Source organism: Uloborus diversus, chromosome 9, assembly GCF_026930045.1.
Source record: "Uloborus diversus isolate 005 chromosome 9, Udiv.v.3.1, whole genome shotgun sequence".
Taxonomy (NCBI): domain Eukaryota; kingdom Metazoa; phylum Arthropoda; class Arachnida; order Araneae; family Uloboridae; genus Uloborus; species Uloborus diversus.
Window position 1 is genome coordinate 135,136,045 of NC_072739.1, and position 27,862 is coordinate 135,163,906.

The 27,862-nt window shown below is 35.6% G+C and overlaps 1 protein-coding gene across 1 annotated transcript; it reads left to right on the forward strand.

Moving 5' to 3' along the window:
• Positions 1 to 281: 281 nt before the first annotated feature.
• On the forward strand, positions 282 to 21,764 carry LOC129229858 (uncharacterized). The gene is made up of 3 exons (XM_054864234.1): positions 282 to 571; positions 12,868 to 13,181; positions 21,374 to 21,764. The coding sequence occupies exons 1-3, from the start codon at positions 567 to 569 to the stop codon at positions 21,682 to 21,684; spliced, it is 630 nt and encodes a 209-aa protein (XP_054720209.1). The 5' UTR covers positions 282 to 566; the 3' UTR covers positions 21,685 to 21,764.
• Positions 21,765 to 27,862: the final 6,098 nt, after the last annotated feature.

Genomic DNA, 27,862 nt, shown 5'->3' on the forward strand with positions numbered 1-27,862 from the left:
AGGGTGCCCGGGCTTCCTCCGGCCCCTTCCACGAGCCACCACTGATTTCAGAAATAGAATAATTTTACCCTCACGAAACTTCACCTAATTTTTTCATATAAATGCTCGGTACTAAAAGGGAAAAAACATATATCCGCCCTTGATTGTTGCTTGCAAAGCCTATGCGTCTCAATGTTTTACCGTTTCTGGGAATACGTATAAACTGTGTTTTGTGACGGCAAGCTAATTTGCCAGCAAAAATCTCTTTCACTCTCCTTCCAAGTGTTCGGAGGCATCCGACATGTTCGTAACCAAGTGACTCAGAATTTCTTATTTTGTTCAAGTAGCAGATCGGAAACTTGGACAGGATGTAACCCTGACCCTGACCCTCATGATTCAAAACGAAACTTGCGGCAGATAGACGGAAGAGGCGGAACTTTCACTTCTGTGGAAAGAAGGAAGCCTTATCTTGCTCTTATCCTTCAGAGTTCGAATTCCTACAGCTGCATGGAAATTTGTTTTATTTATCTTAAACTAGAAGCTCAGGAAGAGTGTTTCGTGTTGTTTACCTGTTACGATGAATCTCAATGAGGTGAGTAAATGTTAGTTTGAACCTCTAGACATTACTTTTGATTCAAATTTTTGTATGTAGGGGAATGTGGGGCAAAGTGAAATAGTGAAGTATTTACTCAGCTTTTAGCGCCACCTATGTGATAATATTTTAGCTGTGTAGCAACATATGTAGTATATTCCAGTCAAGATGAAGTTACCTCTGAAAATCAAAGATGATGATAAAAGCAATTTTCAAAAATTGATACTCATATTTGTAATATTTTGTTATAAGTCAAAAACTATTGCTAGCGTTTACAAAAAAGGAAGTATTGTATTCGCGAAAAAATTTTCACTCAAAAATCGGCCTTAATTTCCATTTTGCTCTTCCCCGTATGAATGTTGAGTTTTTTTTTTTTTTTTTTCGACCCGACCACACGTGGATATATGCCTAGGAACGTACAGACACCCGAAATATCCATTTTGACGATCCCCGAGTTAATTACAACGAGTTTTCTCGTGAAGTCCGTATGTACGTATTATATGTGCATATGTGTGTATGTGTGTATGTACGTATTTATCTCGCATAACTCAAAAACGGTATGTCCTAGAAAGTTGAAATTTGGTACGTAGCAGTGGCGTAGCTAGACCCGACTTTCGGGGGGGGGGGGGTTACTTCTTTTTTATATATATATATATATATATATATATATATATATATATATATATATATATATATATATATATATATATATATATATATATATATATATATATATATATATATATATATAATATATATATATGTATAATCGCTTGGAATTTTTTCCTTTTCTTTTTTTTTCTTTCTCTTCTCTCTTCTTTTTCTCTTTTTTTTTGAGACTAACTTTTCGGGGGGGGGGGGTTGTCCCCAAACCCCCCCCCTTAGCTACGCCCCTGGTACGTAGATTCCTAGTAAAGTCGAGTTGAGCACCTTCGCTTTTGGTTGCATTCGAATTTTCCTAAGGGGGTCTTTTACACCTTTTTTGGGGGAAGTATTGTTAATTTCAATGCTAACTCAAGTGGTGTTATAATTTATCAAACACTTGGCGATATATCACCAAGCTTTTGGCCACCAAGTTTTATCACCAACTTGGCGAAAAATTTGGTGTGTTTTTTTTTTAATTTTTTATTCTTAAATCTGGTTTTAATTTAGCCAATGTTGGTGTGATATTTAAAGAACTAACCACTGAATCACATCAAAATTGCCTTTAATGGGGAAATAAATCTGTGTAAAACGTTTTTTTTTTTTTGCTTCGGTTCGCAAGAAACTAGGGGTGAAAATATTTAGTGTTTCCTTGCTTACTCCAAGGCGCTATTATCATTAAATTGGCGTAAAAGGAAGTCATGTGATGCACACATCAGCTCGTTTTTGTTTTTATTTATGATAAAGTGCTTGGTTGGTTGGTTGGTTTATTTAGTTTAAATGGCGCAAGAGACCCTTGAGGGCTATACTGCGCCAAACGTCTTTTTTAACATAAATATAAAGTCAGGATATAATAAAAGTAAACGTGTTTTGACGAAAAATGTATAAAATTTCAGAAGTTTAAAACAGGTAGTAAAGAACATGTAAACATTAAAAGCATTTAATGTAAGTATGAATTCAGAGAAAACATGGGTAAAATGATGGGTTGGAAATAAACCTTGATTAACAAGAAAAGGACAAAATCACATTTTGACGACACAAACACTAAATTAACTAGAATGTTGTGGCCATCACGAAACTTTCTTCTATATCTTTCTTATAATTCTGATCCCTCCCTATGCTTGACGAGGAAGCAATATTCCCAACAAAAACAAAATTACACACGCCAAAACTTGACAACCATCCCAATTCTCGATTTATCTCAAAAGCAAAGCAAAGAATGAAAATTGAAAATTATTTTAAAAGCCTGGCTTAAAATAATTACAAACATTTATTTCTTAACAAACACAAGATGGCAACAGTTCAAAAGTTTCAATCATCGCAATTTTCTGGTCATTTTCCAACATAGACTAATAATAAAAACTAGTGTTTGCCCAGTGGTCGAAATTCGACCATATTCATAAATGAACTAGCAAAAATACCCGGCGTTGCCTGGGTCAATAATAATTATTAGAAAAAATCGTCACTTGCTTTTGTTTTCTGTTTTAAGTGAAAGAATTTAAAACACATCTTTTTCACGTGATTAAAAATCGAGTTTCTTCCTTACCCATAAAACTAAAATAGCAATAAGTATAAAGAACAAAGTAGTATTGATGTAGAAACGAAAGCACTATATTTAAGCATATACAAATTTAAAACACATGAAATTAATCTTCTCATGTTTAAAAAGATTAATCTGTTGATACTTTTTTTTTAACATGGAGTCTAAAACCTTCTCTGTATGGCTAATGAAGTACGAAGTGATTAAAAAAAAGTAGCTGCGCTCGTAATCCCCTTATACTTGCTTTAGTTATTTCGGGAAATTTCAATCATTGTGGCTCTTGGTGCGATTTCACCGAATTTGCGAAAGTCGTTTCGGGGTACCTTCGATGATGCTCCCCCATTCTTTCCTTACTTTGTAAAACGATATGGTATTAATTTTCGTTACAGGAGATCTCGTCGCCAGATGCTGAGATATTTTTGGTCACCATAAAATGACGCTAAACAGTTTCATCCGAAATGTTACCAAAATAAGTAATAAAATTTGGTGATTGTTTGAAATTGTGCAAAAAGGAAAATTAATGGAAGTTTTTGTGCTGTTTATAGATTTGCCTAATTTAGTTGCAGGATTATTTAACACAGTAAAAAAAGTCTTTTGAAAATTCTTGATTGGCGATATTTTGTTTACATGGTGAAAGCTGAGAAACATTATGACGTAGTCTTCGGCTTCAAAAACAGCGACGTTGAAAAAACTGCCAAATGCATCAGCTACGGAAATCTTTCTGCAAAAATTATGGCGATCTGCTGGTTGATTGGATAATGAGTAAGTGTTCAATCAGCAAAAGTAATAATAAAAACGATTAATTACATTAAAGTTCCGTTTAAGTGGAAAATGATCAGCCAAATCATGTATTATTTGCCAATCTTGTGCAAAAATCTTACTTAAAGATTTGACTTGAGAAAAGCCTTGAACAGTCACGAAAAGCAAAGATAGTCAACAATACAACAATTATCGCTATCGACAGGGAGTTGAGATGATACACTAAATACTGTATTGAGTTGAGGAAAGCCTTCGAACATGGAACTAAAAAGCTCATAACTCGTTTTTTATTCTACTTAGAAATTTCGAACAGGTACCATCTTCAGCAGAAAAAGCAGAGCTTTCGATGGACATATAATGTAAATATGTGCAAGTATTTTTTCATCCCAATATTAGAGAATTTATACAAAAATTGTGTTTTATTGCCCCCCTAAGGGGGTTTTGCCCCCCATAACGGGACGAAAACTACCCTATGTGTTATTCTGATGCATAAGCTATATTACTGTAAAGTTTCATCAAAATCCGTTCAGTAGTTTTTGCGTGAAAGAGTAACAAACATCCATACATCCATACATCCAAACATCCATACATCCATACAGACAAACTTTCGCATATATAATATTAGTAAGATATTTGAGAAAACTTATATGAATTTAACTGTTTCCAACATTTTTATTTCTACTCATACTCGTGTTTACTGCATATCTGAAAACATACAATTTTTATACGGACACACAATACCACAGTAATAATTTATTCCAATTTTGCTTTTTATCTGTTAATCTCAAAATAAATGGATGACAGGGGATATTTCAGTAATGGGGTCGTTTCTGAAATTTTCAAAGTATTTTTTACTGAAAACGGATGCTTAAAAACAAAGGTTTTAACCATTTTTTAAATAATTTGAAGAAATTTAATATTTTTCAACAACTATATTAATCGATGCGCAGATTGAAATTAATTTTTTGGCATCAAAAGCGATAAAATGCCACTCATTGATGCCAAAATCGCGGTTAAGAGAAACCGTAAATATTTAGCGCGGCAATGGAGTCACGCGCCAAAGTATATCACTTATAACGTCATAAAGACCATGCCTTATTTCTAAAATCGGACATTCAAAAAAGTTTTAAATAAACAACTGTTGAGAAAATAAAAGTTTTTTCTGACTCAACATTTTTTTTTCTTATTCTATCTATTTCAGTGACTAAAAGTAGTACTTTTGATAAAAGAAAACAATCCTATTGAGAAATTGGTGTGGTTGACGAATTGCTGACAATTTAATTTTGGATATCATGTTGCTTTGTGATAATCCTATGCAAATAAATATTTCCCTACTCTTTGTTTACGTATGCAAAGGAAAAACATAGAAACAAAAAATGACGCCAACGGATGAAAACCACCAATTATCCAATTTTTGAAAGCTTCCCGTATGAAATGAAGCATCAAAACTCAATTTAAACGTAAAACGTCTGTGTAAACAATGTTACTTATAAAACGTCTACTATTATTGAGTAAGTTGCTTCTTCATCATTAGAAATATAAATTTCCAAGTATCAAATGAACGAACTCTATTCGTGTCAACATATAAATGTCCATTCAAAAACACTGATCGTCGTAATAATAGTACGATTTTCAAAAAAGGTAGACTTTGTGATTTGTTTATGGTTAAGGGCGGTGCATAACTGATGTCACACTTTTCAATATTTTCGACTCTCTCCCCCTTTTGTCACAATGTTTTGTACTTCACTATACCCCTCTTCCCTTTTCAACATATTACTATGTTTCTCCTAAACGTTCCTATTAAAAAACACGTTTGTTTTCACGTTCAGCCCATTGTATGCTCCTCTTGTCATGTCTTTCCTCTCCGTTGTCACAAACTGTTACTATTTCGAGAACCTCACCTTAAAGCAGGACTTCATTCGTAGGCAGCCCCTGTTTTGTGGCAACTGTAAGCAAATATACATTTTCCTACCCTTTGTTTTCGTATGCAAAGTAAAAACATTTCTCGAGCTGCAATTGGTGCCAAAAATTTGACGCCAATAGATGAAGAGCGCCCGCCAATAAAACACTTGTCGAAATCCTCCCGAATGAAATGATCCTGCAAAACTCAGATCATACGTAAAACTTCTGCATGAACAATGCTTCTTTTAATAAGTTTAATATTATTGAGTAAGTTGCCTTGACCTCTGCCGTTTGACTTATTAAATTCCAAACAGTCAAATGAACGAATCCTACTTGCTACATTAAAAGTTGTCCATTCAAAAACACTGGACGTCGCAATAATAGTGTATTTTTTTTAAAAAAATCGTGTTTGTGATTTATTTACGGTGTAGGGGAAAACAACTGACAAATGCACTTTTCAAAATTTTTGATCTCTCTCCCCTTTGTCGCAAAGTTTCACATTTCACCATAACCCCTCTTCCCTTTGATGCTACATATCAGTTTTTCATAAACATTCTTATCAAAAAAAAAAAAAAGCTTGATGTCCCATTCTCCCCATTGTATGTTCCTCTTGTCATTTATTTCCTCCGCCTTATCACGAACGGTTACAATTTAATGAAACCCACTCGAAAGAGGGACTTCATTCGTAGTCAGTTCCTTGCAAATAGACATTTCTGTACTCGTTTCTTACGAATGCAAAAGAAAAATATTTCTCGTCCTGGCATTGGTGCGAAAATGGATAAAGTTCGCCAATTTCACACTTATGGAAGTCGTTCTGAATGAAATGATGCCGCAAAACCCCCTTAATACGTAAAACTTCTGTACAAACAATATTTTTCGTAAAAGTAGGCATGATCTTGCCGTTAAATATAAAATTTCCAACAGTCAAATGAACGAACTCTACTCACGACAACATATAATTGTCCATGCGAAAGCACTGGACGTGTCGTAAAACTGCGCCAACTTTATCAAAAGTTTCACCCTGAGATCTGTTTGTGGTGATAGCAAATGCAGGTATTATTGGGAGCTGGAACTGAAAGTCGTCCCTCACTCCGTAAAATAATTTATTTAAATATTAAAATCGCGAAAACATAATCAAAATGAAAAAATTTTGAATGCCCGTAGTTACCCAAAAAGTCTCAATAATAAAAACAAATGCGAGCATTTCATTTCTTTATGCTCAAGCGAGAATTGGCAACACCACAGTATTATCCAGCAATTTCTTCACGCTAACTATGTCGCGTGAAAAAGCAAAATAATAATAATAATAATAATAATAATAATAATAATAAATAAATTTTCACTAACTTTTAATTGCTTCTAGCACTGTTTCTAGCCAACATAGCGGTTTCGATTTTCGCGCAGTAAAACCGGGTAGAACGTGTTTCAAAGCATTTTTCACGAGCTTTCCAACTATACCAAGTTCGAAGCATTAAAATGTTTTTTTTCATGTAGAAAAAGCAGTTTAAAAATGAATTAAAACAATATTTCACGCTTCACACAATGAATTTCAACAATGGAAAAGAGCTAAAATCAAAATTTTTGAGTTTCGCTAGCTAAAAAACGCTTATAACTTTTTTTCTAGTGGATTTAGGTTATTGGACCCTGGCCGCCTTGACAGTTTTTTCGTTAGAAGTGTTTTTTAAAGACCTTTCCAACCATATCAAATTCGAAAAAAATGGACCATCCGTTCTCGTAGAAAAAGCCATTTAGGACGAAAATGCGTTTTTTATTAATATCTCCGTCAATTAGCTCTCGATTTCAAAAATTTTTATTGATGACACTAAAACTCGGCAATAGCTACCGAACAAAAAAAGAATGAAGTGAATCGGTGCACAAACAGAGGAGAAATCGGTACCGAAAGAAAAACGGCTTATCTATATTAATATGTAAAAATAGACCGAGCTATGGCAACCCTTTTACTGCTCATTCATAAACCAAACCATGTGACTGGTGGATATCCTAGAAACAGCGGGCGTTGATCGTAGCAGACGATCAACGCTCGCGAGAAATAAAATAAATAGAATTGATGGAACACGGAAAAATGATCTTTTATGGAGTCCGATTTGTAAATTTGTTATTCTAAGTTGTAAATATTTTGTTAATACATGTTTTATATTTTGTTATAAATATATAATGAATTTTTCGTTTAGATAGTATAATGCATTTTCTTTAGTCAATTTCAATAACTCTCTAAGCAATTAAAGATGCAAGCGCCCAAAAAGAATCGGCAAACGGTAAGATTTTTACCTACAATTTCAATTTAAGTTACCGATTAGTACATTTTTTTGTTACGCAAAACGTTTACGCCATTACTTCACGCCAACGCTGACGTAGCAGTTCGAAATGAAATAAAAGTTACTGAAAACTGTGATCAAAAACTAATTACTAATGTCAAAATAATGCATAACTAAGAGAAAAACAGTTCCATCTCTGCACCTGGAAAAAAAAAACATTATAATGAAAACACATTACGTCTTAAAATACATGTCGAGTGCCAAACTATAGAAAATGTTAATTCCAGACGAGGACTGCAGTTTCGTGCTTATTAGCACTCATCAGCCCGGCATAGGACTAACTGAGCTGGAGGCGGAAAACCTCTTAAGGAAGCCAAGAGTGCCAAACAAACTGGTAGCTAACATAGAATTAGCAATGACCAGAAGAGTGACCGAAACAATGGTTCGGTTCTACTCGAATTTTGCCGGCAAGGCAGGTATATTCAGTAAATTACCGTCCTATTCGCAACTCCAACGAACTATAGGGGGCACTGAAGTCACTGTCTAATGGCGGAATTGAAAACTAAAACAAACGCACATGGTAACGAAGAAAATGCTAAAAGTGTTGTGATTTTTGTTCGTACGTATGATTGTTTCCATAGACTAATAATAAGAGTAGACCGAGCTATGGCAACCCTTTTGCTGCTCATAAACCAAACCATGTGACTGGTGGATATCCTAGCAACAGCGGGCGCAGACGATCAACGCCAGCGCGAAATAAAATAAATAGAATTGATGGAACACGGAAGAATGATCTTTTATGGAGTCCGATTTGTAAATTTGTTATTCTAAGTTGTAAATATTTTGTTAATATAGTGAGTTTTTCGTTTAGATAGTATTGTGCATTTTCTTTAGTCAACTCTCTAAGCAATAAAAGATGCAAGCGACCAAGAAGAATCAGCAAACGGTAAGATTTTTACCTACAGTTTCAATTTAAGATACCGATTAGTACATTTTTGCGTTAACGCAAAACGTTTACGCCATTTCGTTCACGCCAACGCTGGCAGCTCCAAATGAAATAAAAGTTACCGAAAACTGATCAAAAACTATTACTAATGTCAAAATAATGCATAACTAAAAGAAAAACAGTTCAATCTCTGCACCTGGAAGTTTTTTTAATGAAAACACATTGTCGTAAAATACATGTTGAGTGCCAAACTGTAGATAATGCTGCAATCTAGCAACCATGCTGCCAAAGTCTTCGCCAAGCCCTTCCACTAGTCACATGATACATCTATGAATCAATTTTCTTCATCAGCAAGAATGAGAAAGCTCGGTCTACTCTTATTATTAGTCTATGATTGTTTCGCTTTATTCTTTTTAAATTAATTTTCAAAGTCTTGTTGATATTCTGACCCACGTAGAAAGAAATGAGAATTCAAGAAGCATTACTAAACGTCAAACATTAATGCAAAGTACGTAGTTCGTAGTTCTAAGCAGCCATTTTCACGATGTTGAATTCGATATTTATCAATTCTTGATAAAACTAAATAATAATTGTGGCCTGACAAGAATAACAATTAATGCTAGAAAATTTAATATGACATTACAAATTATTACCAAAAGAAGATGATACTTCTTTGCTTTGCTTTGGCTAGCGCTTGTTTTCCATTTGTAGCTGAGTTATTTCTCTTGAATTCCCGAATCGGTTAATTTAAAAATTTTCTGTTTCGATTTTTCTAATTTCTGAGTTACGATTTAATTGTGTCATGTTATGCAAATCATCAACAAAATTCTCACGGATGTATGGTGGTAGTTTTCTTTTCAGTTGATTGACAATTATTTCTTTTTACTTATCGAATTCTGTAATCTTACTACCATTTTATTCCACTCATGATAAAATTTGAAAATGGTTTAACTAAAAACGCGAAATCTCGCCAAGGCTACTTTGCTCGCACAATGCCAAAATTATAACCCTAAACAAATTTGGCGATACCTTTCAGCTGAGAATAAAAGGAATAAAGTAAATTCTTTCTCGGTTATTCATTTTGTTCTACGATAATATATTCAAGAAAATATTTTGCATACTGTCCATTCCAACTAAATGCTGCTGTAAAATATGGTAAGTTTAATTAATTTAAGATTTAAAAAAACCCCATATTCTTACAAATTCATACAAAACAATAAAAATTTTTACCTTGTATAACGTTATCCAAGTTTGTTAATCCAGAATTTTCGCTTTCACCTATTATTAAGGAAATAATGAAAACTAACATTATTTTGAGGAGCTCGAGAATACTACTAAGGGACGAATTAATTTCTGTAGCTGAAAGCAAACTAAGACACATCGATTGCGTTAATAAATACTCAGAACAAACTGCCTGTGTTTACGTCAACAGACACACATGGAACGCAACGTGGCAAAGTTTTAGTTGCATTCGCAGTTTTATAAATCACCGCAAGGTAGCGTATTCGAGCGCTGGAGTTCCGAATAGCCAGGGCTAAGGCAGAAATACATGAAATACACCGCCTGCTCAGTCAATTCCAGCCGAGGACTGCAGTTTCGTGCTTATTAGCACTCATCAGCCCGGCACAGGACGTGTATTCATCAGTTTCAGAGACAAAAAGTACTACTTTTGACTAAAAGAAACAACCCCATTATAAAGCTATTTTTATTCACAAGGAAAAAAAAAAACAGCCCCCCCCCCCCCCATAGAGCGATTGGCACCAAAATTAAACCAACGACTGTTTACATCTGGATTTACATTTATTCCAAATTTCTTCCAGAACGTAGTATTACTTCTTGAGATATGGCACTCACAATGGAAAAAAAAAGAACGTTCGATTGCGCCACCTCCTTTTCAGCTGTTGCCGCCAAAATAGAATCAGCTCTTAAACTTTATAAGGGCTACTTGTCGATAAATTTTTGTTTGATTCCGTTCATTATTTCTTGAGATACAACGGTCACATTTGACGACAAAAAACGTTCTATAGCTCGATCCCCGTGTGATCTATTGACACCAAAATTGAATCAGCACCTGTTCCTATTAGGGGCAACATATGGACCAAATTTTGTTTGGTTCCGCCAGTTATTTCCTGAGGAATAGCAAGCATGCGTAACTTAAAAAACGCCCCATTGCTCCACCCCCCTTGGAGGAATTCGCACCAAAAACCAATGGGCACAAGTTCACATAGGGGCACATATGTGTACCAAAGTTCGTTCGATTTCATGCAGTAGTTTTTGTTGTAGAGCGACCACAAAAAACTGGTCACACACATTCGCGACACACACACACGCATAGAGAGACATTTTCCAAAAATAAAATCGGCTCTTATACCCACTAAGGGTTACTTGTCGAAAAAATTTTGTTTAATTCTGTTCGTTATTTCTTGAGATACAGCAGTCACAATTGACGACAAAAAACGTTCTATAAGTCAACCCCCCTTTGAGCTATTGACACCAAAATTGAATCAGCACCTGCTCCTATTAGGAGTACCATATGGACCAAATTTTGTTTGATTCCACCAGTTATTTCCTGACAGTATGCAAAATATTTTCTTGAATATATTATCGTAGTACAAAATGAAATATGTTTAACCGAGAAAGAATTTACTTTATTGCTTTTATTCTCAGCTGAAAGGTTTCGCCAAATTTGTTTAGGGTTATAGGTTTAGTATTGTGCAAGCAAAGTAGCCTTGGCGAGATTCCGCATGCTGATTAAACCATTTTTAATTTTTATCATGAGTGGAATAAAATGGTAGAAAGATTACAGAATTCGATAAGTAAAAAGAAATAATGGTAGATCAACTGAAAAGAAAACTACCACCATATAACCGTGAGAATTTTGTTGATGATTTGCATAGCATGACAAAATTAAATCATAACTCCAGAAATTAGAAACATCGAAACAGAAAAATTTTAAATTAACCGATTCGGGAATTTGAGAAAAATAACTCAGCTACAAATGCAAAACAATAAGAGCTAGCCAAGCAAGGCAAAGAAGTATCATCTTGTTTTGATAATAATTTGTAATGTCACATAATCGAATTATCCAGCATTATTTGTTATTCTTGTCAGGTCACAATTATTATTTAGTTTTATCAAGATTTGATAAATATCGAATTCAACATCGTGGAAAAGGCTGCTCAGAACTACGAACTACGTAGTTTGCATTAATTTCTGACGTTTAGTAATGCTTCTTGAATTCTCATTTCTTTCTACGTGGGCCAGAATACCAACAAGACTTTGAAAATTAATTTAAAAAGAATAAAGCGAAAAAATCATGCATACGAACAAAATTTACTAGGCTTATTAGTATTTTCTTCGTTACCACGTGCGTTTGTTTTACATTTTTCGTCCGCCATTAGAAAGTGGCTACAGTGCCCCCTATAGTTCGTTGGAGTTGCAAATCTTCAAAATGATCAAATAAAAAATATTTAATTCGAATTTTTTTTTTTTTTTTTTTTTCACTTTCCCCCGTGGAAAAAAAGTGAAAATTTTCTACCTTTTTTTGGAGGCATAAAATTACTACCAAAAATAAAAAATAATGTTTCAGTGTAAGTTTTATTATAAAATATATTGCTTATTTTTTATGAACCATAAATATTAGAACAAAATTCCAGTTAGTTCATATTAAAAAAAAGTAAGTATCTTAACCATCTGCCCCACAATCCCCTACTATGTAAGTTTTTTTTTTTTTGTTTCCCTGTTGTAATTAGGAAGTTAAGTTAATACGATCAAAAGTGCCCCGAACTTACGTTTTTGGGAGGGCAGAAATTCTCAACTTGCCGATTGTAACACCAAATTTTGCCGAATGATAAAATACGGGTGCACCACTTTCTAGTGTCAATGTTGGCATCACGTGTGTAAAATTTTGTTTAGTTCTGACAACTTCTTCTTGATGTTGCATTTTGTGTAGCAGTGTACTGTCTAACCACGGATTGTATGGAAAGGCTAACATCCGGTTTACACGCGGAAATAGAAGTATCTATTAGTTTTTAGGGATGTCAGATTTTGCAGATGTATGTCAGTCTCTAAATTAAGCAGAGTCTCATTCAAATGAGCGGAATACGCGCATAAAATTTTTATTTTTCCCCCTCATTTAGATGGAGTCGCCTTAACTGGATGTTTGCCAATTCCATACAATCCGTGGTCAAACAGTAGTTTTAATTTTGTTCTTTATTACTCTATCGTATAGTTCTGGTGAGCATACGTTTTTCATTTTAAGTTGGTTGATTTTGTTTCCACTTTTCGAGGGGTCGTTTACTATGGAGGACATTCGAGGTGCAGGACCGTCTGCGAGTGGCATATTTCCTTCTGACTTTATGGAGCAGAGTTTCGCCGAAGAAAGCGACGTGGCGCGGCAACTGGAGACGCCGAACGAGGCGTTTATGGTAGTCGAAATGATAGAAAAAGACTTGGAGGACGTATATTTGAAATACAAGACGATAGACGATAACTTAAAGCGTCTGAAAAGATACATCGAAGCTGACAAACGAAGGAAATCTTGTGGTATGTGAAAGTCTTTTTCATTTTAGAAATGCGATTCTTTTAGTAGCCGCGAGTTTTGGAAAGTAATTATAGCCGAACACTGATAAGGTAGGTGTCTGACTTTGAGAAAGTTCATTTCTTCTTGGGATGACAAACAGAAGGAGAAGAGTGACAATCTCAGTACATTATTGGCAAAACATTCTTATATCTTTCACTGTTTGTTACCACTTTTCCACTACGTGAAATACACCGCCAGCTCAGTCATTTCCAGCCGAGGACTGCAGTTTCGTGCTTATTAGCACTCATCAGCAGAGGACTGCAGTCCTCGGCTGGAAATGACTGAGCTGGCGGTGTATTTCACGTATCTCTGCTTTAGCCCTGGCTAATGGGCGGTAATTTACTGAATACACTTTTCCACTGTTGGTGATCATTTCGAGCCATGTTCTCCCACCTCATCATTTTGCTATGTAATATAACATAATAAACATACTTATATCAATTGTAGTTGCAAATCATCTCTGAAAAATGCAATTTGTATTTAAAATAAGATTTTAACATTAGGTAAAAAATACATCATACAGATAAAACGTAAAACGTACCAATATAACGTAAATAATGATTTATTATGCGTCGTTTTAGCTCACGGGGAAAAAAACTTGAGTTTTAGGTCGCTAGTTTTGGCAAATGCCTTGACATTTTTTAGTCACCAAAAGTTTTTCTTGTAGTGTCCACCTTTAGTGCATTAGTTGTTCTGTTTGTTTTTCGAGTTAACCGCTCCAACAGGCCTGTCACAATGGAATGCTTTCATCGTGTACCTGAAATATCCTTGCTCCACCCAGAAAGAAATTTCTTGCTAATCTACTGGTACCGTCTTCGAGCTCTTCGAACTCAATCGAGATTTATTAATCGACAATATGTCCCTTAAATCTACAGCTCTGACGCTAAATCAGAGAATCCTGAGCGTTAAAAGAAGATATGATGAGAAATCTTTTCAAATCTTTTCTCAAGAGAATGGTGACCATACAAGCAAAATGTTTAGCTGAGAAGACCAATTTGATGTAAGTAATCGTTTGGCTTTTTAAAAATGAAAAAACTCCGCCCTCCCTCTCTCCGAACACAAGCATATAGTTATTAAATTCACTAAAAAACAAAAGGTGCAATTATTTAAGAGATTAAGGGGTACCTAGGGTGGTTCAAAAATACATGTAAAAAAGAAAGTTCCTCCTAGATAACAGGACACCCCTTTATATTTCGAGACATGTTGATAGTAATATACTGGAAGGATTTTAGTTTCCTATTTCAACTGAAAGAGGGTGCTCAACCCCTCCCCCAAACTTCACATCTATGGGGAGGGAGTTTTTAAAAAATACATTCAACTGAAAAAGCAATGCTACATATTATAATATACGCTAGTAATATGCATATACATTGCAATAAAATAATTATTTACACAAAAAAAAAAGAAATAATTTGAATTTTGACATCTGGAATTCGAATTATGTTTTTCGCAATCACGAGTGTGTGTTTGTATATAGGCGTGTGTGTTTGTGTCTGTGTGCAGGTATGACTGCGTGAGCAGTTGTGTGTATGAGTGTTTGTGTGTGGGGGTAATGTGTATGTGTACGTTTGTCTGCATGTATGTGTGTGTATGTGTTTGAGTGTGTGTATGTGTTTGTGTATGTGTGTAGGTGTATGTATGTGTGTATGTGTTTGTGTATGTGTGTAGGTGTATGTATGTGTGTATGTGTTTGTGTGTGTGTGTACGTGCATGTATGCATGTGTGTGTGTACGTGCGTGTATGCATGTGAGTGTGTACGTGCGTGTATGTATGCGCGTGTGTGTAGGATATGGATGCAACCTGGAGATGGCTTTCGCTATAGGAGCAGCATCGTGAGGAGCCGGGCGACGGTGATGCTGGCAGAGCAGGCCAGTAGTGCCAATAATATTTGAGACCAAAAAAATTTAGAACAGGATAAAACCAGTTCGAAAGGTAAGAAAATCTAATAACATTAATAGGAAATATAAATTACGGGCGAGCTGAGTTCGGGAAGGGGGGTGTAGGAGGGTTAAGGGGGGACGGTTTATCACGATTTCCGGAAAAATTAAAAGTCGTATCGAAAAAAACTAAATTACAAAGTTGTTGGTAATAAAAAGATCTACAACTTTTGTATTTGCACTTTTTTTCTATAACCTCAAAATATATGCGAAAAATTCAAAAAACTGACTTTTTGGTTTTTTATTTTTATCTCCCACAAAAAAAATTTTTTTTCACTAAATTTTATGAAAAGTTACCTTATTATGTCCCAAATACACTGTATTTTTTTGGGTTTAAAATATTTATTTTTTCTCCTTATTTTGATTCAGTAGTAAAAAAGCATCAGAATTTTCAATCAAAAAATCTCACGTCAAAATATCTGATTTTTTTGAAAAATCGGAGCAAGTTTTTTTCCGTTGGAATCTCTACTTTTTGATGGTGTAAAAAACAATATGCAATAATATGGAAACTTTTCGCAAAAAATGAAGAAAATAAAAAAAACTCGAATTTGAAAAAAAAAACATCACTATGTAAAATTTTAAGCTATTTATTAAATTAACAACAAACACAATAATTAACAGCAAACACAATTGGAAAACTGATTATTTTTCATAATATTCAAGATAACACAGTTGAAAATTGCTGAAGTAGCTCATTCATCCCATCCTACAGTGTAGCTTGCTATTCGTAACTACAAAAAACTATAGGGGGCTCTGCAGTCACCGTCAAATGAAGGATGAGAAGTGTAAATTGTAAAACAAACGCATGATGTAGCTTGATTTTTAATTATTGTAGTATATTTTTATTTTCAGTTTGTGTAATGTAACATGGAAAATTTCATTTTTCGAGTAATTAAAGTGTACATTTTAATAAAGAGCTTAAAATTTTTACATAGTTATGACTTTTTTTTTTCAAATTCGAGTTTTTTGATTTTCTTAATTTTTTTGCGAAAAGCTTCCATAGTATTGTACATTGTTTTTTATACCATCAAAAAGGAGAGATTTCAACGAAAAAAAACTTGTTCCGATTTTTCAAATGTCGTGAGATTTTTTGATTGAAAATTCTGATGCTTTTTTACTACTGAATCAAAATAAGGAGAAAAAATAAATATTTTAAATCCAAAAAATTGCAGTGTATTTGAGACATAATAAGGTAACTTTTCATAAAATTTAGCGAAAAAAAAATTTTTTTTTTGTGGGAGATAAGAATAAAAAACCAAAAAGTCGGTTTTTTGAATTTTTCGCATATATTTTGAGGTTATAGAAAAAAAAGTGCAAATACAAAAGTTGTAGATCTTTTTATTACCAACAACTTTGTAGTTTAGTTTTTTTCGATAGCTTTTAGTTTTTCCGGAAATCGTGATAAACCGTTCCCCCCCCCCCCCCTTTAAACCCCCTACATCCCCCTTCCCGAACTCAGCTCGCCCGTAATTTATTTTTCCCATTAATGTTATTAGATTTTCTTACCTTTCTAACTTTTTTTATCCTGTTCTAAATTTTTTCGACTTTTTACCATTTTCAAAGCTGTTGGCACTGGCCTAGAGGGTGGTTGGGGGGGGGGGGGGAATAAAATGATAGCACATCAAAACAATCAAACGAAAGCAATAAGCAATCGTGATTGCTCAAAAAAAAAAAAAAAAAAAAAAAACAGCTGGGGAAATGAAATGTTTCTAAATTTGTGACATTTTCTATGCTACGGTTAATGTTAAAGTGAGGGGTCATTGAGCACCCTCTTAAAACTTGAGTAAGAAGCTAAAACCTTTACATCATAATACTGTTAGTAAGTCTAAAAGAAATTAGGGGGTGTCCTGGACTCTAGCTGAAAAAAAAAAATTTAAACCACCCTAGTAAGGGGAGGGGCTTAGTCAACTCTAACGGAATTCGATCGAATCGAATACGATCAAGTAGGGGAGGGTGGTCCAAAGCGAGCAGGCCTTCGGATGCCCCCCCCCCCCATGGTGCGTAAGCGGCGATGCATACGTATGTCGTGTTTACACTAACACCACCGAGTTTAAATCAGTCCCAGTGAAGCAGCAGTGAAGCGGCATGGCGCAACCGGGCTTAAAATTAAAAAAAAAAAAAAATGATGCATTTAAAAAAACAAATATGTTTTGTAACTTGTGGTTAGTCGAAGAACAGCTTTTTTTTTTTTTTTTATTGTCAATAATATTACGTTATTCTGACACCATCCAACTACAAACTACGATAGTCATTTCGTTTGTTTCTTTTTTAAATTTAAGGTTATAATTATTGAAATAAAAAACGTACCTCCGGGCAAAGCGGATATAGGATTTAATCATATATTAATTTATAAATTATTGACTCGTGTGCTGACTTATATTTTCTATTTCAATAGAATAAGTATAACTTTAAAAATTTATCTTTTAGGATGGCAATTAATTAGTCTATTAATTTAATCAGTTATTTCTTTGCGTTTTATAAAGCAATGTGCTGACTTAAAATTGGATGAGTACCACTTTTTTATGTATTTTTTTTATAATGGCAGGTAGCTAGTCAATTATTTTAATCATTTATAACTTCATGTTTGATTGGCAAATGTACCAAATCACAATTAGTTAAGCTTTCCCGCTTTGGCCTACCAGGGAGTAACCCAAGCGGGACTTTCAAAAGTTTGTAAAGTTTGATAATAAATAAATATTGGTTTTGAGAAATAATACAAAAAACACTTTTTCTTTTGATGTTCAAGACCCCTGCTAGGAATTAAAACCGAAATTGTTGCGATTAATAAAATCCAAAAACCTAGCGAGCTTTGAAAACCTACCCGTTTGATTTCTCCCCAAAAAGGGGCAAAAGACCCCTTTGGAGCATTCGAATGCAACCAAAATGGGAGATGCACAACTAGACCCCACTAGGAATCTAAGTACCAAATTTCAACGTTCTAGAATCTTCCGTTCTTGAGCTATGCGACCTACATACACACATACGCACATACATACGTATATACAGACGTCACGAGAAAACTCGTTATAATTAACTCGGAGGACGTCAAAATAGATATTTCGGGTGTGTGTACGTTCCTAGGCACATATCCACGTGTGGTCGGGTTGAAAAATAAACTCAACATTCATTCGGAGGTGAGCAAAATGGAAATTAAGGCCGATTTTTGAGTGAAAATTTTTCTGCGAATACAATGTTTCCTTTTTTGTAAAAGGAAGCAAAAAGGGGTTCCTAGAAACCCCGAAAAACGTGTATTCAGTATTCTGTACAGTTGAGCGACAAAACGGTGGATAACTCTTGTTCCTCTTAGGCACAACGAAATCTATTTTTTTCATTCTTTATCCACCGAATATGTTCGAAGTACTTAAATGCGAAAGCCGTATGGCCGGTCGTCAGCATGAGCATATGGTTCCCGGATACTTCCTTCCCCCTTTCATGCCTAAATTGTTGATGTTATGATAGATCGTGTCCTAGCTTTTGGTTAAGGACGGAAATTTGGATTCTTGATCTTGTAGAGGACCTAGGTTTCACAGAAGCACGCTCCCTTTCTTTTCAATTTCTACTCGATTCGCCTAAGGGTCCTTGGTCGTGGCTTTTATTGTTCCAACCCGTAATTCATTAGCATTGGCTGAGTTTTGATTTTTCTCACAAGTTTGTAGAGAACCCTTTTTATTAACACTGGCTGAATTTTGTTATTTGTTACAGATATACGTTGGAATCACATAACGAGTTCCGCCGTTAGTATTAGTATTAGCTTAATTTAGGCATTTGTTACAGGTATCGTGAACATAGATAACGAATTCCGTCGTTTTCATTAGCATTGGCTTAATGTTAATCTAGGCATTTGTTACAGGCATCGTGAATATAGATAACGAATTCCGTCGTTTTCATTAGCATTGGCTTAATGTTAATCTAGGCATTTGTTACAGGTATCGTGAATATAGATAACGAATTCCGTCGTTTTCATTAGCATTGGCTTAATGTTAATCTAGGCATTTGTTACAGGTATCGTGAGTATAGATAACGAATTTCGTCGTTTTTATTAGCATTGGCTTAATGTTAATCTAGGCATTTGTTACAGGCATCGTGAATATAGATAACGAATTCTGTCGTTTTCATTAGCATTGGCTTAATGTTAATCTAGGCATTTGTTACAGGTATCGTGAGTATAGATAACGAATTTCGTCGTTTTTATTAGCATTGGCTCAGGGGCGGCAAATAGGAGGGGCAAGAGGGGGCGGTCGCACCCCCAAATTTTATGAGCAGAATGATAGAAAATGGGTGAATTCAATTTATGTAAATCGGAAACCAATGTTCATTTTAAAAAAATCTCGCTGGATCTCGGTAACTATTTTATGAAACTCGACGCATTCAAAGACTAGAAAAGTGTCTTTCGTTATTTGGATGATGACTTAAATTCATGAAGTATTTTCCGGCCTTTTCAGAACATAGAAAAGTGATAGAGAACCATGGATAATTTTAACTAAAGAAGGAATTTCCTCATTTTGGCTAAATATTTCATACTTGTGTGCCCAGTGTAACGATGCTATGTCCAATATGAGAGGCTCGTGCAAAGTGGTGTGGCTGTATGGTTTCACAAGAACATTCCTTGATATTTTACAATTACTTTTACGCTCATTTTTTAAGTGTATATTTATTCAATGAGTGTTCATCGCTTTCTTCTGCTAGAAACACGTTTCAGCTGCTCAATGCATTACATGCTTTCATAGAAACTTCTTAAAAATGCATGTGATTATTGAATAAAAAAAACATATCAACAAATACCTTTTATGGGGCTCTATAATTATGCAATCGCGGAGTGACACAAGATGGTCTTCAAGAGTTAAAACCATAAATTCTCTAACTTCAAAGCAGTAATTTGACGACTGGAAGAATTATTGCAAAACTATTCTTTCAATGGTGAAAAAGCTCATGCCCTTTACCATGTATGACTTCGTTTGAATTTTTATTCTATTTGTTTGTATTGAGGAAAGATTTTGAAAAATGCCTTACTCTTTCAAAACATCTGCTACCCTTAATTTTCGGACTATTCAAACCACAGTTCAATCTACAATTGATCTGTGTAGCATACTACCATAGTTTATTCTACAATTGAAACTGAAATTAGATTTTATATAGATGCATATTTCAATCAATCGTGAAACCTTTCAAAAAATTCTTCCACCGAGCCAATTTTAAAAAGGCGTCAAAAAAAAAAAAAAAAAAAAAGTGACGAAAACCCATATGATGTAAAGTCAAACATTGTTTTCTTAATATTTTGTGTGAAGTAATAGATTCAGTTTCGAATGAAATTAACACAAGATTTGATGATAATTATTTTTCTGTATGGTTGGCTCTATATTATCTGGATTGGATGTTGAAAACGAAAAATAAAATGTTTCAATTATAAGTTAAAATTTTTAGCACGAGGCAAGAAACATTATAAGCAATATACCGACAGACCAGTCATCACATCCAGAGACTGCAGTTTCGTCCTTGTTATGGACTCATCAGTCTGGAATAGTGAACAACAGAGCTGGATGCAGATGACATCTCATTGAAGCTGAGAGCGCCGACGAGACTAGGTTATTCAATGATGAAAACTTAAGCCCCTCACAATTTTTGAAGTTGCCTGGGTGATTTTGAAGAGCAAGATATCAAAAGTGTTTTCATACATAACTTTTTTACATCAATTAATTTTTAACTATTCCAATCAGCTCAGTTAGTAAAGAAAGATTTTCTTTTTTTGTCTCAGGAGGTTACAGAATTATTTTCGAAACACAATGGGCATTTTCTATTTAGTTGTACTGGCAAAACAGCACGACACTGGGCACTGACAGATTAGTAACACGATTTCCTGCTCTTCCGAATTCCAAAAATTATGCATTAAAACTTTTCCAAGAGGTATAAAAACTTTAGTATCGAGATGTTTTGTATGATAACTTATTAGAAAAATGAATCAAAATTTTAATTGCTTCCAAACACAAATTTTTATTCATAGAAAACCGATTTTATAACCACTCCCTGCTATCTAATGTGTGTTTTGTATCGCACTGTAGTAATACATATTTAAGAAACTCGACCCCCCAAATGAAATGCTGAAATGCCGCCCCTGCATTGGCTTAATGTTAATCTAGGCATTTGTTACAGGTATCGTGAATATAGATAATGAATTCCGTCGTTTTCATGAGCATTGGTTTAATTTTGGTATGTGTTAACAGGTATCATGGATATAGACAACGAATTCTGCCGGGAAGCAATCCGCATCGCCGTTCTGGAAGAGCCGGATGGATTATCAGAAGAGTCCTTGGTTCGCGTCTTGAAAGAATTCAGCATCAGCAAAAAACAAACAGTCATCTCCAAATACGCTTCGACAAACGTAAAGAAATTCAGATCTCAGCTGCTACTGATCGAGCGTCATCTGATGAAGATGAAGCAGAAAAGAACAGGAAATGTACCACCAAATTTAATTAAAAAAGTCAAGAATATCCTTGATACTATAGAAGAAATTATTGAAAACACTCGGGAGTGATTGATTCATATGGATTACCGATATTGGAAGTGAAAATTCTGAGGCTTAGAACAATAAAAATGTTTTTAATGCTTATATGATTTCTTTTATTCATGACTCATTTAGAATACAGGGTTTGTCTTAATCAGTGATTCCCAACCGGTGATCCGCGGACCAAAGGTGATCTTTGAGAGCCTCACGAGTGGTTCGCGTGAGAGTCCGGTGACTACTTATAAAACGAGCTGATGTGTGCATCACATGACTTCCTTTTACTCCAATTCAATGTCATTTCCTCATCATTGGCAATTTTAATGTGATTTAATAGTTTACTTTCTAAATATCACCAATAGTGGCCATATTGAAACAGAATTTAAAACTTAAAAAAAAAAGAAGAAAAAAAAACCATCTCCAAATTTGTCGCCAATTTGTCGACAAAACTTGGCGACCAAAAGACTGGCGATATATCGGCAAGTGTCCGACAATTTATAACACCACTTGAGTTTACATCGAAATTAACAATGATTTCTCCCCAAAAAGGGGCAAAAGAACCCCTTTGGAGCATCTGAATGCAACCAAAAGGGAAGGTGCACAACTAGGCCCCACTAGGAGTCTTCGTACCAAATTTCAACTTTCTAGGACATACCGTTTTTGTGAGTTATGCGAGATACATACACACATACATACGTACATACAGACGTCACGAGAAAATTCGTTGTAATTAACTCGGGGGTCGTCAAAATAGATGTTTCGGGTGTCTGTAGGTTCCTAGGCATATATCCACGTGTGGTCGGGGCGAAAAATAAAGCCAACATTCATTCGGGGGTGAGAAAAACGGAAATTAAGGCCGATTTTTGAGTGAAAATTTTTTTGCGAATACAGTACTTCCTTTTTTGTAAAACGAAGTAATCTATACATATAATAAAATAAGATGTTTGTGTGTGTGTATGTGTGTGGCGCGCTTCCCGGGAAAACGGTAAGGCCTAGAAAGATGAAATTTGGTATACAGGAACAGTTTCTGCCGAAGATGTGCACCTCGGGCTTCGATTTTTGATATTTTAATTAGAAAAAAAAGTTATTTAATGTTTTATGTGTTTTTTTGCACTTTTTAGTACTTTTTACCTCACAGATCCCGAATCAATCGCACCACACAAATATTTTTTGTACTGTAGTGTTGGAAATTTAATTTTAAATACAATGAATGAAAAATTTTTGAAGATAGAGCAATTTTTGTATTTTTTATGAATTTTTAAAAAAATCTTCGATTTGCATTTTTTCCTGGGTTTTAAATTTTTCTAATATCATCCTGCGAGAAGTATCACAGCCTCATTTCTAAAATTTAAGTTGGTAATAGTAAAAAGATTTCGCCCTCTTCAGAAGAAAGAAGTTTTTAAAAATACGCAATAGTTTTTTTTTTACAATTTTTTAAATGCTGAACACATTATGTGTTTCTACGCATCGGTCGAAAAAGGCGTTCTTCAATCTTTTATGCCTCTGACGTCACTACTTGGATTTCGATTCGATATTTACGATGGAATCTTAATCGGAAACAATGTTAATTTCTTTTTTGCTATATAGCTTACTTCTACATTTTATGACGTGATGACCACGTGTTTTTCCGGCAGCGCTTGCTTTTTTTCTTTCCTTTTTTTTTTTTTTTTTTTGTTTAATTTAAGGATTGCATTTATTTCTTTTTCCATTCCCTCCCCCCAAGCTGGACCTTTTGCTGTATCTATATTACGTTACATTTCACAGATGTGCGCATTTAATTCAATAAAAACAGCGAGATTTTTTTTTTCTTCGTCACTTACTTTACTTCGTTACTTTTTGCACACTACAGGAAATTTTGGAGATAACTTTTTTTTTTGCTCTATTTAAATAAAAAAAGCTGTTTTTTTGAGTGATCTTTGTTTTTATTAGGAAATGAGCGGTGAAGTTAAAATAAATAGAGATGGATAAGAAAACTTAGAGATAGATCGTAAAGGTAGATAGCCACCGAAGGCGGCATTAGGTAGACGCAGAGATTGAGATTTAGTGGACAAAAAATGTCTTTTTCGAATTAATACTTATATAAACAAAAAAAGATTGTTAATTACTGTCAGAGATAGATATGCATAGATCGTATAGATAGATAAACAAATATAGAGGTCGATACTGTAAATGGACAGCAAAGAAAGAGGCATGCCCGTCATTTAAGGAACTTCAACGAGGTGTCAATGCCCCCCCCCCCCTCACACACACACACACACACACACACACACACGCACACCATGACTTCGAAAAAACAATGCTTTCACATAAAAGTGGAAGTGCTTTTTGTTATTTTTCGACAAAATTTGCATGAAGAGTACTCCGTTTGTGTCTCCCCTCCCCCTCCTATAATAATATTCCAAACGACGGAACTGGAGATAGATCTAGAAAATATTTTATTCAAACTACTAATGATATAGATAGATATAGATTGATTGATACCGCCACAAAGTTTATTTAAACAGCCGCCGAAGGCGGCAACATTGGCGTAAAAAGGCGAATGATAATATTGATAATATAGAGAAAAACATTGATTAATACCGTCGCTAAATTGTCCAAGCAGCCGCCGAAGGCGCCAACCCTGGCGAATGGCGTTAAAAGGCGGATCAGCTGGTCGCGGCAGGCGGCTAGTAAGTAATATTTTCCCGCGATAAGCTAAACTACGACTTTCTTTGAAAAAGATTAACCGGGTAGAACTCCCGTGCTAAACAGCACACTGAAGGTCACGCAGGGTACCTGAATGACTCCATTTATTAATGCGTACTTAACGAAAATTTATGCATGTAAATTTTAACAAAAGTTCATTATCATTTTGTAATAGATATTTTTGCAGGCGAAAAACAATTTAAAAGACTTGTTTGGTCCTCAGTTGGATTTAGCCTCCAATTGTAGATTTCCTTCCAAAAAAAAAAGGAAAGCGGTTTTTCAAAAAACGAAAACACTAACTTCCGGCATGTGCTCTTGAAAGAAAACATTTAGAAATTAAACTGTTGAAATTCGGGTAAAATCTGTTGAATTGCATTCGAAAATTGAAGGTTTTAAGTTGCTGGAGTGACTTAGAACCTTGCTGGAGTTCTCCTGGGTTAAGCATAAATACTTTCATTCTAATGATCTGACATGTAGGGAATTATCTGCAATATAAGTATTAGAACGTATCGTAACACAATCATAATGATTTTAGTATTTTGTACGGCAGGGCTTCTCAAACCTGATAGCCAGCGGACCACTATCGTATACCAATATTTAGAGCGGACCCCTTAAAAAATGTTCTTGGGGGCTGTCCATAAATGATGTCATACTTTTTATCAAGCTGCTTGACCCCGTCCCTCATTAGTCACAAAGTGTTGCACTTCACCTTACCCCCTCTCTTTCTTTTGTTACATGTCACGCTATTTTTCATGAGCATTTTATTATATATTTTATAAGCATAAAATATTACACACTTGAGGGTAACAAGATGTCTCTCTTGTTACTCTCTCCCTTCCCTTATCGGAAACTAAAACAATTTCCCAAGCTTCCTCAAAGCATGACATCATTTGTGGACGGACAATTACGACGCATTACCAAATGCAGTTTGCAATACATAACTTATTTACAAACTCTGCAGTATAATAACCAAATTGTTCAAACAGAAATAAATTGGTAACAAAACAGTGAAGATTCAAAATTGAATATCGAATTAATGGGAAGAGTGAGGTTGTAAAGGTTCAACATATGCTCACCCTTAGTCACCTTTGACGCATTTAAACGTTCTCAGTGGCATATTTTCTTTAATGTCTGTTCCAGAAACAGACGTGCTCCTGCAGCCCTGTATACGATTTTTTTTATGTAAAGTTATTTTAAGAGCAAAGTTTTTCTACCAAACGAGTTTCAAAATTAAGGTTTAGTTAAGATTAAGATAAAGGTAAAAGTCAAGCGTCATCAGCGCTTAAATTTTTGTTAAAGTTGTCAAAATTTCTGCTGAGGCAGAACTTCAGAATAATTCAGGCAGCTTAAGCAAAACTTCTGCATAATGGGGGTAAAAAATGATGACTCGGCGTAAAACTACGATCATCAAATTTATTTTTTAACAAAAAAATTAGGTGTCAGTTAATGCTCGTTTTTTTTTCTTAACATAAAGGTTTCCCGTTTTGCCAACAAAACAGTTAATTGTGTACTTACATTTAGAAAGCGGCCTAACTAATGTACGGTCCATGGTCCTTGTGAAATTTTCCAAATTTTCCTCCCTACACAGTGCGGTTGTACCTCTACAGCAATTTCTTCCAGTAACACAATTCCAGAGGGCCCTCTACAGATGTATCGGACCTACTGTCCTAAAATATTTTTAAATCAAGACCTTCTCTTCAGTGGTTCAGTGACGTAGCAAAAATTAGACTTTGGGGGGGGGGGCGGGTTAACAACTTATCAAAGCTTCTCGGGGTTCAGTCTCTCCTCAAATGCACTCCTGTCCTGGTGTTGCATCCGCATGGCCCAGACGTTGACTTGATGTCATCGCTGAAATTCTAGGATAACAGCCGGATACACTGGTGTGCAAAAATTAAGGACGAAGTCGAAAAATTAGCATATCAGCTGAACGAAGAGGCAGAGCGGACAGAAAGACCAATTAGGAGATTAAGTAAGGTGATGTACGGTAGCACATGCGCAGATATGCAGGCAGACGTAATGGGGGAGTGTCTGAGTAGTATAAAGCATGTTGTCGGTGTAAGATCAGTATTTCTGGAAGAGAGATTGCACGTCGTATAGCAGTTAAAATCACACCGAGTTGCTGCCTCAGCAAGAAATGGCGAATAATCAATCTGTTAGCCGACATCTGGATGCTTTTACCCGAGGTCGAATCATTAGGAAATTGGAGGAAGGCCGCAGTGTGACAAGAGTGGCTGCAGAGTGCGGAATTGCTCACAGCATCGTTTCACGACTTTGGAAACAATTTCAAACTACAGGAACAGTTATCCGGTTTTTCAGTAGTGGTCGTCCACGAGGAACCACACCCGCAGATGACCGGTATATTGTCTTACTGGCCAGAAGAAACAGGCGGCAGACAGCGGGAGAAATCGCTAGACACACGACACAGGCGACTGGACGACCGATATCGCGTTTTACCGTGGCCAGAAGACTGCACGGTGGTGGTCTGTTTGCACGACGCCCTATACGGTGTGTACCTCTAACGCCTGCCCATCGGAGAAGGCGTTCTCTGTGGTGCCGGAAACACCGGAATTGGAGAGACAATGAATGGGGACGAGTACTCTTTACAGATGAGAGCAGATTCAGTATGAGTAACGATTCTCATCGCATACTCATTTGGAGAGAGCGGGGAAGCCGCAATCATCCCTCGAACATCATTGAAAGGGACAGGTATGGAGGTCGCGGTGTTCTCGTTTGGGGAGGCATCATGCTTGGTAGTCGTACAGACCTTCACATCTTCGACGCAGGTTCAGTCAACGGGACCCGTTATTGTAACGAGATTCTTCTTCTATATGTGCGTCTTTTTATAGGCGCTATGGGTCCGCAGTTCCTTTTCATGGACGACAATGCACCATGTCATCGCACAGTAGCTGCCGAACAGCTCTTAGAGAGTGAGGATATTAAACGTATGGATTGGCCGGCACGATCTCCGGATCTCAATCCCATCGAGCATGTATGGGATTTTCTAGGCAGACGCTTGGCAGCTCGTACCTTACCACCAGTAACGATTCGGGAGCTTCGATTGGCGCTGCAAGACGAATGGGCAGCAATGCCTCAACAACTCATTGACACCCTCATTCTCAGTAAGGGCAGACGCTGTGAAACCTGCCTAGCAGTCGGGGGAGATCATATCCCCTACTAAAGGCCGGATGTTTCTTGCTGGACACTCATCACAGGGATGTTTCGGCCTTCAGTCGCATTGCGCTCCATGCTACTTTTTCAATAAAGCATCTTTTTATCCCTCTGATTTCTCTTTTAGTAAGTGTTGCTTACATTACACATGTCCTTACGTATTGGCGATCTTACGGTATTAAATGTGTTGATTTGGAAAGCTTTTGTACAAAGTTATATTGAAAAAACAATCTCATCCTTAATTTTTGCACACCAGTGTACTGTCAACAAAGTTCAATAGGACATCAGCAGAAGTACGTATAGCGAAAAATCCTCTAGGGAAGAGTCCGCACCAAAGATAGCCAATTGTTATTCTTGA